Genomic DNA, 18,499 nt, shown 5'->3' with positions numbered 1-18,499 from the left:
CTCGGTGTCTACACTATAGTACAGAGTAGTACTTACAACATACCGGTCTTGTGCTAACTCCCCGCCCGTAGTGGTTCCCGTACATACTCGTCCTCCGTACTTCCGACATGGAAACGAATACGATTGTGCATTCATTGAATCCGCAAATACAACTAATCACTGGTATTGTATCACGCATCATTCTCGGCGTCCGGCCGGTCTGCGTCCCAGGTGTGCTTTTTTCTCCCACCTCTCTCAGCCCTTCGAGAACGCCTTGGTGAAGAAGAGCGACAGCAGGAGGTGTTTGTTGGCAACCAACCTCCTCTTTCCCAAGGCCATAACCTTTTGCCACATGGCTCTTACGTTGCATTTTGATCCAAGGATCTCAGGCATTCTTGGCCCATCTTGTGCACAATTATGCATCGTCTTAGCTGGTGGCTGTATTTCAATACGGCTGATCGGTAATCTATCTGGTAATCCTTCGTTCGGACGAATGTTCTCTTTTTCAAATTACCATGATTAACACGCTTAATCTTTGCTGACGCCGCTGGAGATGGACTTCATCAGCATGACTAATGCACTCTTGTCGTACAACAAACTGTTCCTGGGGGTTCTCTATCTCCAGATCGGATTGCGACTGGCCCAGCGAGTGACAACATCATCGTATGGAGTATGTGCTTCTGTAATAGCATGACATTCACCTACCGTCGTGTCTGTTGTTCATTGCCCCAGCGAGTGCTCATCGATGTAGAATTGGTGGTGAATTTCTTGATTGGCTCGTGCACCTTTTTTTTGACGCAGAAAACCCGCAATGCATCCCTGGAATCATTGATCATACAGTACAGAAAAGGACTTCTCCACGGCGCAAATCTGTCTTCAGGAACCATATGTTGAAGCGCCGAAAAAAGGCCTTGTGGAGGAGTATCCAACATTCCGCGCGATAAAAATTCCGCTCGGATATGCTCTTCCGCCCATGACGCCAGATCCTACAATTACACAAGGAGCGGATTCTCCACCAGCAAATTTGTTTGCCATTTCCATACTGTATGCGTTGCAATCAATCACCAGTATCTTGCAACATCGGTACAAGTTCATCCTCGACCATGGGGCCTTGATTACTGTAGCGTATACTACCACCATATAGATATACCGTCCGCTTGGGAAGTCCGGGACTCCTCACTCTCCAGGGAGCCAACGTTAGGGCTCGCCTAGAGCGGGCACACTCTTGTTCAAGCTACACGTCCTGACTGATGACATCGATAGAAGTCAAGTCATGAAGACTTGAAACTCCTCCTTTCAAACCATGTGGGGTTAGCTGAGTGACTTTCTGCAACAAGCCTTTTGCTGAAAATGTCGTAGCGCTCGGGATCCTCCAGTTCAAGCAATACTGATTCTGCAAAGGCAGCAGATTTGATGCGAGTGACCTCAGGTGCATATTGTACAACATGAGTGGGTATGCTCGCTAAGGAGAATGTCCTTGTGGAGATAGGAGCAAATTACCTCAGATCTTCAGCCTAGCAGAACCTCTCTCGGCACGTGTCTGGGTCCCCATCGCTATCGCCTCAACCATCTTTTCGACATTGGCGGCGTTATCACGGCACGGTGGTCGTTCGTCTGGAGGATTACTTGTCATCGCCGTCGCGTGACATTGATTTGGCTGGCCACGATTCTCTCGGGCAGAAGAGCTTGATGATGTTACGCGCCCACATACCATACCTCTACACCCAAGACGTCAAACTTACGGCCTTCATCGCTCAGGGGCTCATTGCCAAACGTCGGACATGTCTCGCTGATACCGGTGTTGAGCTCATCGTCTAACCACAGTCCATAATGGCCGTCACCGCCTCCAATTGAGAGATAGCCAGCCTGACAGTATAGCAGAAAATCATTAACTCCGCTGTAAGGAAACGCCTTAAACCGGATACGATCTGGCGTCGATGTGCCAGACCGAGGGAGCTGCGGCGGTGCGAGAGCATCCTTATTCATAGGTAGAGGCAAAGATGTTGTCGACGCCGATACTGATGACGACTTCCGCTCACCACGAACCGTAGTCGCCCTCTGCAAATTTGTAGTGTCTGCACTTGGTGGGGGTGGAAGACCTGCCATCTCCAGTAGATCATGCGATGGCGATTGTGCATCGCCCTCTAAGCTCTCAGACAGATCTCTCAGCGCAGGGAGTATACTCGCTCGCCAAAGGAAGCATTCTCCCGTGCCAAAGTAATGCAAGCCTGGCTTGGGCGAGTCGGAAAGGTACGCGCCAAAGATGGACCCGTTCGAAGCCGCCGTAGAGCCATCTCTTACTACGAGCACATAGCCCGAACGTTGCGTATAAGTCGAGACATTGGCACAGTGCTCATACAATGTCGCCAACGAAGATCCATGAACCTCCAAAGAATACGCCAGTCGCCATTGGGCGATGAGTTGAAGTCTCGGGGGTATTAATAGCCGTATTTCTTCTGCCAATGGCCTGGACAATAACAATGACTCTGCAGCCTGTGGCGATAAAGTGTGTTTTAGTTCGAGAGGCGTGAGAGGAGGAGGTTGAAACGGTGATTGGCTTCTTTTGGGAGGGGTGTAAACACCTGAAGATGAAGCAGCAGCAGGGGCGTCCAGCAACTTGTTGACAGGGTGTTCGGGGGGTTCAGTCATACGTCGATACAGGCTTGATACGACATGTTTGACTGGGTAGGCCAGATATGCGGCTGAATTGGGATTGTAGGGATTATCCGCCAACGTCGGCTGGCTCTTCTCCCGCTGCACTGATTCTCGTTGCTCGGGGTTGCCCTTGGAAGTCATTTGGAGGCTCTGAAACACGCATAAAGTCGCCAACGACAGTAGAACGGATACAACGGCGAAAGTGCGCAATGCCTTGCAATGGATATCGCCCTGCCCCCGTAGAAATGGTCTTATACTCCTTATACGCGAAAGTAAGGGCGCAGGCAGATGTTTGTTTCAGCCTCATTAGTCCATTAGACTCCTGAGCATTAGTGGCAACAGCCTGGCACTAGCATCGTTGACCTCTTTAGTCTCACTAATGTTTTGATACAGGGCTCATAATTCGTCAGCCTGGAGGTATACCCGCGCAAGGCTGAAGCTTGAAGGGCACTAGTGAGCGTACTATTCTCTCTATTGCGCCTGTAGCCTAGCGTTTGCGTCATGGCAACATCCATCTTGAATCGTTGGACAAAAACTTGCCCCTCTGTCAACAAATTACTTAGTTGTCTTTCCATTCTTCTATCTCTGCAAGAACATTTGCTTCAAACTACACAAGAATCTTGAATCACTCTCTTTCTCAGTCTCAGGGCACCCGCCTCCAGGGGTTTGGTCACACGTAACTGAGGCGACGCCCCTCATTTCACCGCCACATCTTCATCATGTTCATGATCAAAAATGGTATGACCCTCTGGTCCTGTTCCTTTGTTCGAAATCGCAAACACTCAACTGACACTGACCTCTTAAAATACAGTGAGCAAATATCTCTTTGGAGACGTTTCCAAAGAGGTCATTACCGAGATTCCTCAAGGCCAGCTCTATCTGGTCCGACCCCTCTCACCGAAAGGCTACTCCGAATTAATCTACAAAGACGCCGTCGCGAGTATTCGACGAACTGGTCAAGAGTTTCAATACCAGCTGGTAATACAGCGAGCATACGAGGAAGGAGAAGAGGAACTGGCAGAAGACGATGAGGACGAAGGAGTTGACGCCTTGGACAAAGACGAAAAGACATTCCTGCTTGATCAAGACCTACATTTCAGATCCGAAAAGAGATCTGGCGGAGAAACCATTTTGGCTTGGCGAGATCTAAGCGGTGATCCCGGCGATCTCTACGAATTCGTCTGTGACACTTCGATTCAACAAGAAAAGATTCAAACATTCTTGCTGGCTGCAATCGATTGTCAGTACGAACGGAAATATCGCAAGTCAGCTCAAAAGGCAACCGATCCCGAACTCAGGGAGTTTTATTTTGACAACGAGGACGCCATTCCGGCTGCCAGCTCGGTTTCTCCTACCAAGGACGACATGCCTACCTCAAAGGAGTCAGCTGAGCGTATGGCCAAGGATGTAAAATCTCCACGCAAAACGAATGAGTCGACGACAACAGATGTTGTCTCGACATCTACTGCACCACCTTCAGCAAAGTCCGCACCAGCCTCCGGAGAGGTATTGACCAAGCAGAAAGCCGAGTTACATCTCTTTGATTTTCAAACATCAACCTTCATCTTACAGGATGCTTCCGTCTTCGCTGTTGTTACCGATCTTGGAAAGTGGCAATATTGGCTGCAGATTACAAGTTCTGACGGCCGTGAATGGCTCGGCCAACAAATTGTTGCTGATATTAACCCAGTATTCAACTTTGAATACCTATCAGCAATTTTCAACCATTACACCGATGACGGTTCAGCGTATTCTTGGCTTCTACGATTTCACGACCAAGCTACACTTGAGAACTTCCAAGAAGGTATCATGCAAGCATTGTGGGAACAACTCAATGAAATGAAGTGGGCAAAGGTCAATGAACCAGATCGAGAGTATGTCTTTGAAGCTTTCAATGAGCTGACAATGGACGACGTTCCAGAAGAGGCTGAGGAAGACGAGGAAGACGAAGAGGACGAGGATACCGATGGAGGTCAGAGAAGTGAGCACTACGACACAGATGAATCCGAGGACGATCTCGATCTGCATGACAGTGACGGCAATGTCAATTCACAGTTGGCTGTCGGCACCAAACATGACCGATCGTTCGTCATTCGAGGTTCCAAAATCGGTGTCTTCAAGCATCTTCCGAATCGACATCTTGAATTCACAACCAATATTTCCAAGGTCGAAACACCCAAAGGCAAACTATTCAGACCAAACAAAGTCATGTTGCACTCGGAAGACCAGAACATGGTCTTACAAGACGACACCAATCCCAACGCCCTCTACCGTATGGATCTGGAATACGGCAAGATCATCGACGAGTGGAAAGTCCATGACGATATCCCGGTGACGAATTTTGTGCCAGAGACCAAGTTCGCCCAGCAGACGTCGGCGCAGCCATTCATTGGTCACAGCCGGAATGCTCTCTTCCGAATAGATCCTCGTGTGGCTGGTAACAAGCTCGTCGAGGCTCAATTGAAACAATACGTCTCCAAGAACGACTTTTCCGCTGCAGCCACGACAGAAAAAGGACATGTCGCAGTCGCATCCAACAAAGGTGACGTCCGTCTCTTTGACCGCTTGGGTGTTAACGCTAAGACTCACATTCCTGCTCTCGGTGAATCTATCATTGGTCTTGATGTCAGTGCCGATGGACGATGGCTCCTTGCTACATGCCGCACATATCTACTTTTGATCGACACTTTGCAGAAGGACGGCAGATATGAAGGCAAACTGGGCTTTGAGCGCTCTTTTGCCAAAGATAGCAAGCCTCAGCCACGCCGTCTTGCTCTGACCCCGAGTCACGTCGCACAATTCCAACATGAGACGAAGGCTCCTCTTTCCTTCACCCCGGCTAAGTTCAACGCCTCACCAGACAACCCCGAAACAAGCATCATCACCTCGACAGGACCGTTCCTCGTCACCTGGAACCTTAAGAAGGTCGTCGCTGGTAACAAAGATCCTTATCAGATCAAGCGATACGGCGACAAGGTTATGGCGGATAATTTCGAATTTGGATCAGACAAGAATGTCATTCTGGCCCTACCAAACGAAGTCGACATGGTTAGTCGGAAGAGTTTCAAGAAGCCAACGAGGGAAAGTATAGCTGGACCAGCCACGAGGCTGAGTGCTGGAGGGTTGGCTACACCTCGCCGCAGTGGCCGACAAAGTCATTTGCGGGACGAAATTGTGAACAGTCCATATTAGTATGGAGTAATAAGGAGTCCAGAGAGTTTGCATGGGAAGTCACGATTCCAAGACAAATGTTTCGATAGGGGATTTTTTTGGAGTGAAGAAACTGTGTGGTCAGGACACCACACATTTTAGGAATTTCATTACAGCGAGCCTGCTTTTGTTTGTTTCGATACCCCCTGACACTTTTCTATGTGCGCAGGCCACGCGAATGCCTTGGGTAGATAGTATGTAGGTAGTTTAGTGCACACGACGATATGTGCTTGTGAGACACAATGATCAATTATCCTGAAAGTGGACTTTTCGTTCTCTGTGCGTAATCTGATTGTTCCCGGCCGTGTCACCTTGGTGAGTCGTGACTCGGAAGCTGGAGATGTTTGTTTGGTCTCAAGGAGATTCGACCACGTGCATCTGCGGACAAGGTAGGGCACTGACTCTGCATCTCAGGTAAGGTCGGCCCACGGCCCATTGTTGGGGTGAAAACTGTGATTTGTCCGGGGTAGGTTTTGCCTCGTAGAAGAAGATCTGAAGGGGGCTTGTCTTTCAGCTTGAAATTTTTCAAAAGGAATCCCCGAGAATAGGGCTTGGAAGGCCTCTTTAGAGTGTGTCACGATTCGTGCTCGTCGATCGTGGCCCGAACAAGCGAAACGTGAGTGTAGACTCGAGAAACAAGGAGCTGATCGCGGTCCATGGCGACTCTTTTCTTTGAGATTCCCACCTCAGGAGGCAAAGATGAAAGCAAGAGTCGACCCTCGGCACTCCTCAACAGACGTCGGTTCACATGGAACGCCAGAATTCTTCCCTCGTTCGCAGGAGTCTTGTTCGAGATCTAAGAGTGTGGCCGTATGGTTCGTCTCGCTTCTTGCAACTGGCTCTTTCTTCACCAGTCCAATCGATGCCCAGGCTCTAGGCGGTTCTGCTTGCTCACTTGGTGAACGCCCTCCCCTACGGCCGCAGGGGCCAGAGCATGAATGTTCAATTACCCTTTAGTCTCAATCGGGTGTTGTTGATTTTTGTGTGGTGTGTGGTGTTGACGGTGAATCGCCATCAACGTCCGATGTACGCATGATTTGCTCACATTTTTCACGAAGTTCATCCACACCCCGAACGTCCTTCCACTGCTCGAGCAGCACCTTGACAGACCCAAACTCCTTTTCTGCTTCTTGCGTTTGGTCATTGTCAATCAAGGCTCGTAGTCGACGAGGGGCGTCCAAAGCCCGCTGGACCGTCTCTTTTTGTCGTTTCGTCTCCCTCGCCTTGACCGCCACTGGTTCTTGCTGCTGTGCCGGACCCAAGTCCTCGACCATCTTGAGCAGAGCGTCCAACTTCTCGCCCAACTTCTCCACGCCGTCCAGATTGGGGGCTGTATCTTTCTGCTGTACTCCCAAGACACTCATCTGAAGTCTGTTAGATGGATCCCTCTCCTTCTTGTGCATCCCCTTTTGCATCTCCGCGATTGTGCCCACGGCCTTGATCAGTTTGCTGTAGTTGTCGTAGACCAGGGCCTTTCTTTCGCCGTCGAGGTTTCGAATCTCGCTGACGAGTGAACTCTCGGTCCTCAAAATGTCCCTCAGACCGGCCGTCTTGAGGAGCTCCGTCACGTAAGCTTCGGCGTCGAAAGAGGCGTCGTCCAGCTGCGGCCCCGTCAGGGAGGACGACGACGAAGGTTCGGGAACGAAGGCGCTGGAGGACGTGACGACGGTCGAGTCTGAGGCGTTCGAGGCTATGCTGGTTTTGCGGCTCAGTCCGAGATCTGTCGTTCCAGAAGCCCCTGAAGGTCTCTTGATGTTGTAATAGTCTCGCAGGGCGGCACGATTCCTCCTTTGCGACGGATTTGACACTGACACCGGTGTCGCATGTTGCGAAGGAGAGCCAGGAGCGTTTGACGTTATCCTCGGAACATCAAATGACGGTCGGACAGAGGACACGGGAGTTCCACTCGTGCTGGGGATCGAGGGAGAGGTGATGCGAGGGATGGTTATGGCAGGGGATTCGCTGCGAGGAGACGTTATCGTGGCCATGGTGGACAATGGCTTCGGCGCATAGTCTGTCTGTGCAAACCGGCGAGGAAAATAAGTATGATTTGATACTACTTAGTAGTCATCGTAATTGACGTGGTACTTTGTACAGATGCAGGGGCAAACAGAGATCGCAGAGGGTGTCAGGTGTTATACATGTGTTTTACTCCTCTTCGAGTACAAGGATGAATGTACTCCGTAGTTGAGCCTCGTATGATAAAGAGTACAACCGAGGTATTGCCGGCCACGCAGTTTAGGCTGGATGTATTCCGTACCTCATATCAAAAGAGACGCTTCATTCGAGGCGCACATCCACTGAATAAAGAGGATCCTACAGGACACGGAGTGGGTGAAGTCAGATACCTCCGATTCACCTCTCGGACAGCAGCCACACCAGCGCGGTAGGTTGCAACGGCAATCAATCATGCTACATATCAAAATCATTGCTGCTGTGCCTGGAAAACACTCAATGAGTTAAAAGAGCCTTCTTCTCCTCATGCCACGGAAACACCAAACGAAAAGCTTCAAGCAGAACCGCTCAACGGGGCTGATTGAGATCCTTTCACTGCCATGCCTTCTCACCACCATCCGCTTTTCGAAAAAGTGTCTCTAGCGCTCCAAACAAAACACCACCTGACGGTCGACGGTCGCTGGCTCGAGGAATTCCTGGCGACCCGTGGAGCGAATCCTCCTCCTCTACCAGCACTTGTATCCACAGCGCAATTTCGTATCCTGGCAAGTGACATTACCACCTCTCTCTCCGCTTCTTCTCCTGAACAAGACGGTCTACTGCTGCCCGCTGATGTAGCCGACGTGAACGTCAAGTCGCGTCAACTTTCCGGCACTGTCATCGTCCAAGTCCTGGACGTCTTGGACGTGGGTTCTAGCAAATGGAGTCAGGTCGAAGCCATCGAACGTGTCGAACGCGGCGAGGAGGTTCGTGGGAGAGAAGTCATCCGTACGATTGACATTATGGAGGAGGAGGGGAACAACGACGGATCTGGTGGTGTCACCCTCACTAGACCTCCCCCGACTATCACTACTGCTACTACTACGACAAATCCCACTACCAGCGCCGCGATGACTTCGTCGTTCGCATCTGCCAGAAAAATCAGCGTTGGACCACATAAACTCATCATTCAAGATGCCCGAGGTACAAAAGCTGTGGCCTTTGAACTTGACAGAATTCCCAAAATCGGAATTTCCGTCTCGGCATTGGTACCTTTTTTACCCGGCCCGCAAGGCGATTCGAGACCTTCAAGTCAAGAAGACTTCGGCATGTTTATTGGTTGCAAGCTCCTCCTGAAGCCCGGAACCATGGTTCGCAGAGGCATGGTCATGCTGCAACCTCAAAATTGTGTCGTGCTCGGTGGCAAAGTCGAAGCTTGGGACAAGAAATGGAAAGAAACACGAAAGCAAAAGTTGAATGATCTAATTCGGGAGGAATTTGATGCTTCGTGAAATGGCACGAGGACTTCGAGGTGATTGTGCGCCCGTCATGTCAGTAAAGATTGAAACTGCGTAAACTATGGTTGATGTCGACAATCTCCTAACATCAACATGCCAAGCTCGACTCAGGTCTAAACAACCGATCGCAGGAGTTACAATCACCACATCGCTTCATCGTCCTTTGCACCGTCACCGCTATGACTCTCTCCCATAGTCAAACTCCATACATTCCATCTTAATCGCTCGATCAAATCTTTTCTGATCCATGTTCCACCGGAGCTACTGAACCATTTGTTCTCCTCCGAGGTAGCAGACGCCATGTTGTCAAGTTCTTCATCTTCCTTTTCCCAACGATCTAGCCAGCCGAATAAGAGTCGTAATTGCCACAGTTTGTCTTTCTGCACTTTCTGGCCCGACAAGCCGGTCTCATTCTTGTATGGGAGACTTCCCATCTCGAGTTCTAATCTCGAATCGACCACCCCATTCTGTAACAACTCTGCAGCATTCCACTCGCCTATTGGTGCTGCGCCCAGGAAGAGTGATCTTTCGGAATGGTCAAAGTCTCTGAAAGGGCTCAAACCAAACAACCACTCAAAGGCGATGCCCGCCCTTGACGAGGCTGAGCCTGTTGCTGCTGCAGCGGTACTGTTCATATAGGAAGCAGTCGAGTTCGGATCCACACTTGGAATACCCTGGGCTTCTGTCAAGGCCTGCAACTCTGCATTGAATAGGTCTTGAGGTGGTCGGTCATATGCAGCTCGACGGCGGAGTATGACATTCACAGAATTCTCGGCTTTGATGTTGTCACGAAGCTTCGTCCCACTAGTTGCGAAATCAAGGCAAGCATTCCAGAAACCCTCGCCCTTGACTTCAATAGACTTGATGGTATCAAGCTCCGGTAGGAGACCGGGAACCTCAATGTCCTGAATTGTGCCGTCTTTGAACAAAATGGATGCAGTGACACCACCAACAACAGAGCCGCCGGCGTCACCGTCTCGAGCGATCAAACATCGACTTTCCACAGCAAGCACCCAAAGATGTCGAAGTGCCTGAAGATGACCTCGATTATCCAGCACGTCACTGGGGAAAATCGGATAGAAAGCAATACACAAGCTTGCGACGGCTATGTTGGAAGTCCCGAATGTTTTGGTTCCACCGGCTAGAAACAGAGCACCAAGAGCCATGTGTGCAGCAAGGTGACTGCCAAAAGGAGTGTCCTTGTCGGTTCGTCCATGCAGCGCCCGTAAGCGCCGCAAGACAATCAGATCACCGGAACCAGCCATCACCGTTGCCACTGCTAGCGCAAGAGTGTCCAGACAATTCCTCACACTGTTCAAGGTCACACGTGCGTCGTAATTATGAGCAGGCAGGCGGCTCAGCCGCAAAAATTGGTCCAGGTATAATATCAGTAAATCGCGTGCATCTCTACGCTGTGATCCGGCAAACCTTAGTCCGATGGCAAAGCAAACTCCCGCAACTATATTGAAAAAGGGCATGTCCCCGGTGCTGAGGTGTTTGGTAGATTTGAGGTCGGACCTATGCCTATATGGTGCAGGGAGCGAGGTCTGCACAAAGCTGCTGCTTGGAAGTATCGAATTCCACATTATCAGGTGGCGTGCTAAGGTTCGTAAAAGGAATATATCGGGGCGCACATAGTCGAATTGATGAAGTGTATCCGGTACATCGACTCTTCTTGCAACTGCCTCATCATTGGTCTTGAGGAAGATGAAGGCTATGGCCATAACGGCACCAGCAGTTGCACGGTCAAGAACGTGAACCATGTTCACGTTCTTGGTACCAACGGCAATGGCAAGAAGTCTCTGAAGAACCCCCATATCGTGAAGACCATGCAAATTCTTCCCTTGGCCAAGATTGATCAGGCCTAGAGCGAAGCCGGCCGCCAATCTATACCCTTCGTCACGAAGAATTGTATCAGAAGCGGCGCCTTCCTCGGCGTCACTGTTTTCAATCTCAGATAGCATGACCTCAGACATTCGGCGGTGCTGCGAGTTGCAGTAAAGCAGGCCTATGCCCATGATTCCTGTGGTCTGCGTCAACGGTGATAGGTTCAATTCTGCTGCACCCGGCGGCAGCAGACGCGTGACATGGACGGACAGAAGACGAGTAATGAGAGTGTCCATTGTGCCCAGAAAGGATGCCGACAATCCCAGAAGGAGGCCGACAGATGTCATTGTATGCTTGGGCGTAAGGTATTTAAAAGCAACCCATTTCGCCAGTGTTTTGAGGTGGCCGTTGAGTCCCAATGCAAGGAGGAAACCGGCGTGTCGGTTGGTCAACTCTGGTGGTTTATTGTACAAAATCCATGAAGTGTCAATGCCTTGGGCATCGTTGGAGATCATGAGACCCATGGACGCGCCGTTGTGAAAGAATGCCCAGCATACTTTTTCCTCTGTAAATGATGCTTTATCTGCGCTAAAAGTCATAGCTTGCGTACTCTCGGTGGCATTTCTAGGCTTCATGATGCATTGCAGGCTGAAGGCAGGAATCGAGACTCGTTCTGTCAGTAGTGGAACTCGAGCATTAAAATGCATCATGCCGCGTCCAGCTGCCACAGAGAGAGTTCGGCGGGTGACATATTGGGCCAGTTCTTTTTGCGCATCCAGCAATTCAACCTCTGTCCATTCTGGTTCAGGGGTACATTCCACCACCGGAGGTCGTGTTTGGTTCACAAGCTTTGAAGCTTCGGGGAATCGCCGATCTTTGCTAAAAATCAGTTTGGTTACCGTCTGTCTGCTGGCTTCAGATGATGCGTCCCATCTTTGAAGATTTTCTGCTTCTAAAGCAGACGAACAGATACTGTGATAGTCTCGGAGTGCTTCGTGACTTGTGTTCAGATGAGGTCGATTCAGAAATAGTAGCGTGTCGTCTTTACTAGCCCATCCTCCAGACTCGAGTGGACCTCCATCTTTGTTTGCCTGCATTGTACGGTACTTCTTGGACGATAAGACCTGGTTGAAGGCAGCGGCTACTCCGTCGGGCAGTCTCTGTACGTTCAATTTTGTTAATCCAGCCTTCGTCAAGGCATGTATCATGTTTTCGAGACCCGCTTGGTCTTGTGCACTTTGGAAAAAGGCGAGGAGAGCCGTTGTATGAGGGGTTAGCTGGGCCATTGCAGGACTGGCAATATCAATAGATCCACTTCCTCTACCTGACAACCGTGCCAATGTAAGGAAATCTCCACTGGGAGTGCCGTTGATCCATTGCTCAAGGTGAAAATATATCGAAGGCGGCATGAAGGGCTGGGCGGGCATGGAAAGACCCTCAATGACTGAAAGGTCATACACACAATCGTCACTTTCCACTGCTTCAAATTGGTAATATGAACCAGTGCTAGCTGTCCAGTCTTTCCACTGAAGCCAGGATCCCAATTGAGCCATGACCATGATTAAATTACCGTTTGCCTTTCCAGATCTGGCAGAGGCTGTCACGTCGAGCTTGCTTTCTTCATAGAGGAGATGCAAGCCGACTAGAATGCTCGGAATGGTGTTGCAACGCTGCTCGCGGTCTTTGCTGATGGAGGTAGGAAGATACCCTTCAGGGCCAAATGCATTCTCCCCAAATGGAGATTGTAAATACTCCGCCGCTAGGGCGACGGCGTCTATTATGAAGGTATTTTTCTTCTCGTTAAGTCGTTCATGAAATGCAGAGGAATTTAAAATCTTGGATGACGATTTCGACCTCCCTCCTGTTGCAGAGATTGCTTGGTTTTTTGGATGGAGCCAAGCCCAAGCTGGACTGCGCAATCCATCATGCGAATTCGTATTTCGATCTTCGTTATGCATCGTATCATAATTCGTGAGGTCAATGGCGCTCCCACTGCTGGATCGAAGAAGTGCACTCTTCTTCCGTCGATGGCTAGGCGTAGACTGTCGGTGCTGGGTTTTGAGGAAAGGTACAGCAAGGGAGAAGAGGACCACAACAATAGCTAGCCAATCCGATGGTGCTGAGGATTCTTTGTCATTCAGCCATTGAGACACTTCCCAGAAGGCAACAAGCAAGCTTTCTTGCTCTCTTGAACTAAGCACGAGGTCGCACATCTTGAGGATATCGAGGACAAGCGGATCGCGAGGAGCAAGCTGTAGCTGTATAGCATGGCGACGTAGATCTTGGTCAATCACATACATCTGACCGCTAGTTCCAGACTCGAGCAGCGATTGTGCGTTTACGCCTGTGCCCGGTATGCTTCGCCTGAGCCCTGTGTCTTTATCCTTCCTGGTGCTAAAAGAATATGAACTCGTGAAGGGATCATGCATCGCAATCCTCGGCGGGAGTTCAAAACGGAAGGGCGGTGACCATGGTGCTTCAAGTTGAAGAGAGACAATCTTTGAACGTGACTCAGTCAGTACCACAAGGCGCTGTATTGTGCCATCAACAATCTTGCAAACGTCCTTGATTCCAGGCAACTTGCGGACTTCCGTAACTTTGAACTCTAAAGATGTTTTCCTTGTCCGACTCGAACGAGTCTTGACTAGAATCCGGACAAGAATAAGTTCCTGCCGAGATTTGTCCATGATCCCCGTATAAAGCTCTTTTGGTTGTTGAGTATCCTGATGTAGTAGATTCGGGTTTTGGAGAGTCACGACTTTTATATCACAAAGAGAATCGACATCATCTGACAATTGACTTCGAGGAAATGACTTTAACTTGAAGAATCCAATATCCCTGGGAAGGTCGGACGCAGCACCATCGTAAGTCTCGTCTTCACCGCGTGTAGACTGCTTTAATGGGTCCATATCTTCAAGCAGGCCACGTGCAGACATGTCAAGGAACGAGGTTCCAGTGCTGAAGACCGAGGTGTTGGTTGGGAATGAGCTTCTGCGTCGAAATCCAAAGCTGTGTCGGTCAGTGAAACTTCCAATAGACTCGCCACGTCTTCCGGTCCTGTTTAGACTCTGGCGACCGCCAGCGCCAATGCCTAAGTCGTTGAAACTTCCTCGATCCGCTGCAGATCCAAGGTCTGTACGCGCAAGCATCGAACTGATTCGTCGTGCAGAACGAGTCTGAACACCAACATCGCCGAATTCCGGACCAAGCTGAGAAGCCAAGTCATTTGACTGGAACGATGCCTGCTCCTGGGTAGATGGAAAAAGCCCTCCTTCGGAATATTGCTTGTCGCCAACGACGCCGAGGCTCTCTCTAAGGTCGCCTGGCCGTCTGGTAGGGTGGCTCGTACCAGTCTGATCACGTCTGTATATGTTTGAACTTTTCCTCAAAGAAGACCGTGGCTTTAGGTTGTGGCTGCTCCGGTGCCTTTCCGAGCCTTTACTGACGACATCTGGACTCACCTGCCACAACGTGAATGACGACTTCTCATCGATGGTCAGAGCCAGACAGACAGGTGGTATTTCACTCCCATAACTCAGGTCAAAGTCGTCATGACGTGAAACGAAGAGAAGTCTCTCGGTTCTTGGTAACGCCTTACATTCGTCCAAAGGCTCCCCCATACGATTCGTGCTGTGGACAACAAGACCCAACTCTGACATGAGCTGAGTATACGAATAAGTCCTTGGCATACCCGCAGACGTCGACAACTTCGATTGTGGAATCCATCTCTGGCTCGATGGGAGTACAATAGACGGTCTCGAACTGTTGCCTCCGAAAGAAGTGAGAGTCTCATTGATGGTGCTGAGGTCTTGTTGAAGTTGTAGCGGGTTGCCGAGATCCTCATCTGACTCCAGCTTCCGTTGCAGAATGAAACCACCTGGGCAAGGGTGAGCCGACTCGATATCGAAAGACAGCGGCACAATATATGTGTCGCCCGAGAGCAGAAAGATATGGATTTGTGTTTTTAAGACGGCCACCAAAGCACGCTTGTCGACATTCTGGAGCTCTTCCTGCTTGCAAACAATTTCGCCTTCTGCCGGTTGACTAAGAGCGAATGTCGATATAAATGCATGTGAGATAGTCTCGCCTTCCACAGCTAAGTCTAAGACTCGTTGAACGACGCCATTGCAAGACCAGACAACGCAGTGATCAGTGATCAGTACTTCCTCTTCAACAAGACCGTATCCATCAGCTTGACGTCTTTGAGAGACAGACCATCTGTACAGGGACGGTGCAGGGTCTGGAGGGAGGATGGACTCGGTGACCAGATATTGTAGAGCGCTGGGTTCACGGAGGCCCAGCGATTGCACTGAAGTCATGGTTGAAGAAGCGAGACGGTCGAGGGGTCGACATTAGAAGAGATTGTGAGATCGAAGGTACGCAGGCCATAATTGTATTTATCGTCTTGAATCCATGATCCTGTCGTCGTAGGATTCTGTGGCTGTTCAAATCAAACACACGGTGAAGTCAGTCAAAAGCTGCCCTGACGCGCTTTGACGCGAATTGGAGAAACAATCGATACATGCAACTTTGCCATTCCGCATAGGACAAGACGGCGAACCTCTCTCTACGACAACTCTTATCCTTGTGTGTTCAAGCAGAGTATTTTCGCCGACCATGGAGCGTACAGTGCTCAAACAAAAGGATCGGTTCCAGTTGAGGCAAGTCGATCCCGTCCTTGATACTCACCGCGTCAATTGACAACAACCCACAGCTACGACCTCCCACATGAAGCCTACGATGCGCACGTCTATCCTCGACAATCCTCCAATGGTTCCACTGTCGTAATATACGGTCACGACGAAGGTGTCCGCATCGCCTGGTATGCTGGGAAATCCTTCAGACCGGCTAGGAAGGATGCTGTACCCGCCAAGGTCAACGGGACTGCAAAGGCAGATGCCATGGTGATTGATCTGGACGATGACGATGATGATGACCGACCGAGAAAAGGACATCCTCCAGCGCCGGCCGAATTCGAGCAGGAAGAGCAGGAAATAGACCCAGCCGCACCATACGCAGATTTCCTGAGGTGTATTGACATCCCGTTGGGCACGGCGGCGGTACGTATCGCGGTGCCCAATATTGTGAAGGACCTCGAGCAAGCTCCTCCTGAGTCGTGGCCCTCACTGTACCTAGACCATATCGTGGTGACTGTGGCTTGTGCAGACCTTAGTATTCGCCTCATCTGTGCTCCCCTGAATCCCCCTGCCCCAGGTGAAGAGGATGCATCCAAGCTGGGAATCGATACCATCAAGATCTACGGACCAAATTCGCACCAAGATTTCATATCAGACATCGCGATTACGCACACTGCGAGCGTCCAGGATGAGAAAGATGGCAGCGAGCAACAACAAGGGAGTCATGTTGGCTCAAAAGCCGATCAGTCCTCAATTTCACGCCAATGGTCCTTACTCATAGCCAGCATCTCGTCCACCGGAGGAGGATTGCTACTCATCCACCAGGTACCGGTGCAGTCTCACTCAATCTCGTCAGCACCCGAGCATCACTTGCCCATCAGGAGGCAATATCTACGGTCGTCTGCTATGAGTGCAAAGTTGGCGTTCAACACATGCTCGTATCCCGCCGAACGGCACTCCAGCCTACTCATTACCCTCTCGTCTGCCTCGTGCGTCAAGCTGTATCAAGTATTTCCCACCTATTCTCGTGAGCGAAGAGGTTCCACTGCCACTGCCGATTCTGTTTCTACGACACGGTCTACGAAGACTGCAAGCAGCTCTCGTGGGAAGTTCCTCATGAGCTTCCTCCCGCCTTTTCTATCGAATACCGGCGGCAATGTCACATCAAGGAGGAAAGGCGTCCTCGACGCGCGTTGGGTTGCTGAAGGACGGGCCATACTAGCTTTACTCGAGGATGGCGAATGGGGCATATGGGACCTTGAAGCTGTCGGGCCGTCCTCGTCCAACACAGGAGCGAACTTGATCCGGGGGCAGGCCAATATCTCAGGGATCCATGGGGGATCATTGACCAAGTTCGCAATCCGATCAATCATATCCTCACCTACCGAAACGAAGCAGAAAACAGCGAATGCCGAGGAACAGCCTGCGTCGGGCAGTCTAGCTCCCATGACCCCTTCGACACGGAAAGTGCGTTCCGAGGGTCTCTTCAGCGGGCTTAAGGAAGACTCGACGACATCAAAGCCTCAGAATCCACGAGGTAGCATTTACGTAGAAGCCGTCCAGAGCGGACGGCCCCACGACGAATGTGCCGTGATAAGCTACGGCGACGAGAATGTCTTCATATCGTCAGTGCAATCGGTATGGAGGTCCGACATCAAACCGGTTCGCTTACCAGCAGTGAAACTTGGTGGTCAAAATCCTCTCCGTTTCAGCTTGCTCCCGAAACCACGAGCGGGCGCCGAGTCCTCGGGTCTCTTTGGCATATCGGCGTCCACGCCTGACTTTTTCATCCAAACCAATCACCGCCTCATCCTATCTGTGAGCCCTGTGACAGATGCAGTCAACGCCACCTCCAACCCGTCCACGCATGCCGCCGCTTCGCTCGGCCCAGAGGCTTCTGACCAAGCTCTACTTGCATCAGGTGTTCTCGACGTCGACGGCATGGACCGTTTGCTGGACCAGATGGGCGGCGGCGGCCGCCGCCGCGGCCCTACGACGACTACTACTACTTCATTCAAATCCAGACCCATGAATATCTTCACGAAGAGTGTGGGGTTCCAGGTCGACAATGATGGTGATGATGATGCTGATGAAGATGATGAGAACTATGCCGGTGACGATGTCGATGTCGCCATGGCATCACCTACGCCGACGAAGTTTGCCTCTCTGAAAGTCGGCAACTCTTCCAGAAGATTCGGGCCAGGCAGTCAGGTGTCCCAGAGGCGATTATTCACTTGAAGACAAACCAAAAAGAAAAGCAAATCATGTACCTCCCCTGTCCAAAATTTGGGACTGGACTTGCCGTAATACACATGGCTCGAGCTTTTCGTCACACACACACCCCCCCTTTTGTACGATACCCAACTCTGCTGCTCATCTTGTTCCGCACGAACCTGATAGTCGACGGTTCCATCTCTTTCCCTTTTGGGAAAGGGTTTTTGCTCTTGTTCGTTTTCCCTTTTGTTCAGTATTGCGTTCAGTTCCGCGATCACTTCTTTTCCCACCCAAAAAAGAGAGAGGACCCTGCCGACCTCTAGTAGAGACCCCTATGTGTCTTTTTTTTGCCTTTCGTGTTGATGATTTTCTTTTCCACATTCACATTCACACATCAAGTCGCGATGCAAGGTGGAGCCCAAGGCGAGATCGATACCTTGGTCAGCTCAGTATTCCTCGCGAAACATTAAAAAAAGGATCCTCCTCCCCGGAAGGAAAAAAGTCTTCTTGTTTCCATCCTGGAGA

General features: G+C 50.5%; 6 protein-coding genes across 6 annotated transcripts; 3 read left to right on the top strand and 3 right to left on the bottom strand.

The window, feature by feature from the left end:
• Window positions 1-618: 618 nt before the first annotated feature.
• On the bottom strand, window positions 619-2,891 carry PV06_10461 (uncharacterized protein). Its single transcript, XM_016412016.1, has one exon. The coding sequence runs from the start codon at window positions 2,773-2,775 to the stop codon at window positions 1,675-1,677; it is 1,101 nt and encodes a 366-aa protein (XP_016257636.1). The 5' UTR covers window positions 2,776-2,891; the 3' UTR covers window positions 619-1,674.
• A 257-nt stretch (window positions 2,892-3,148) lies between these two features.
• Window positions 3,149-6,106, top strand: PV06_10460 (uncharacterized protein). The gene is made up of 2 exons (XM_016412015.1): window positions 3,149-3,372; window positions 3,446-6,106. The coding sequence occupies exons 1-2, from the start codon at window positions 3,354-3,356 to the stop codon at window positions 5,824-5,826; spliced, it is 2,400 nt and encodes a 799-aa protein (XP_016257635.1). The 5' UTR covers window positions 3,149-3,353; the 3' UTR covers window positions 5,827-6,106.
• Window positions 5,896-7,990, bottom strand: PV06_10459 (uncharacterized protein). The gene has a single exon (XM_016412014.1). The coding sequence runs from the start codon at window positions 7,830-7,832 to the stop codon at window positions 6,804-6,806; it is 1,029 nt and encodes a 342-aa protein (XP_016257634.1). The 5' UTR covers window positions 7,833-7,990; the 3' UTR covers window positions 5,896-6,803.
• A 154-nt stretch (window positions 7,991-8,144) lies between these two features.
• Window positions 8,145-9,526, top strand: PV06_10458 (uncharacterized protein). Its single transcript, XM_016412013.1, has one exon. The coding sequence runs from the start codon at window positions 8,400-8,402 to the stop codon at window positions 9,288-9,290; it is 891 nt and encodes a 296-aa protein (XP_016257633.1). The 5' UTR covers window positions 8,145-8,399; the 3' UTR covers window positions 9,291-9,526.
• On the bottom strand, window positions 9,298-15,551 carry PV06_10457 (uncharacterized protein). The gene has a single exon (XM_016412012.1). The coding sequence runs from the start codon at window positions 15,440-15,442 to the stop codon at window positions 9,437-9,439; it is 6,006 nt and encodes a 2,001-aa protein (XP_016257632.1). The 5' UTR covers window positions 15,443-15,551; the 3' UTR covers window positions 9,298-9,436.
• A 135-nt stretch (window positions 15,552-15,686) lies between these two features.
• Window positions 15,687-18,151, top strand: PV06_10456 (uncharacterized protein). Its single transcript, XM_016412011.1, has 2 exons — window positions 15,687-15,784; window positions 15,838-18,151. Exons 1-2 carry the CDS (start codon window positions 15,741-15,743, stop codon window positions 17,996-17,998), a joined length of 2,205 nt encoding a protein of 734 aa, XP_016257631.1. The 5' UTR covers window positions 15,687-15,740; the 3' UTR covers window positions 17,999-18,151.
• Window positions 18,152-18,499: the final 348 nt, after the last annotated feature.

This window comes from Exophiala oligosperma (genome assembly GCF_000835515.1).
Source record: "Exophiala oligosperma strain CBS 72588 unplaced genomic scaffold supercont1.13, whole genome shotgun sequence".
Lineage (NCBI taxonomy): Eukaryota > Fungi > Ascomycota > Eurotiomycetes > Chaetothyriales > Herpotrichiellaceae > Exophiala > Exophiala oligosperma.
The sequence above is the reverse complement of the archived record's forward strand: the minus strand, read 5'-3'. Positions and strand labels throughout refer to the sequence as shown.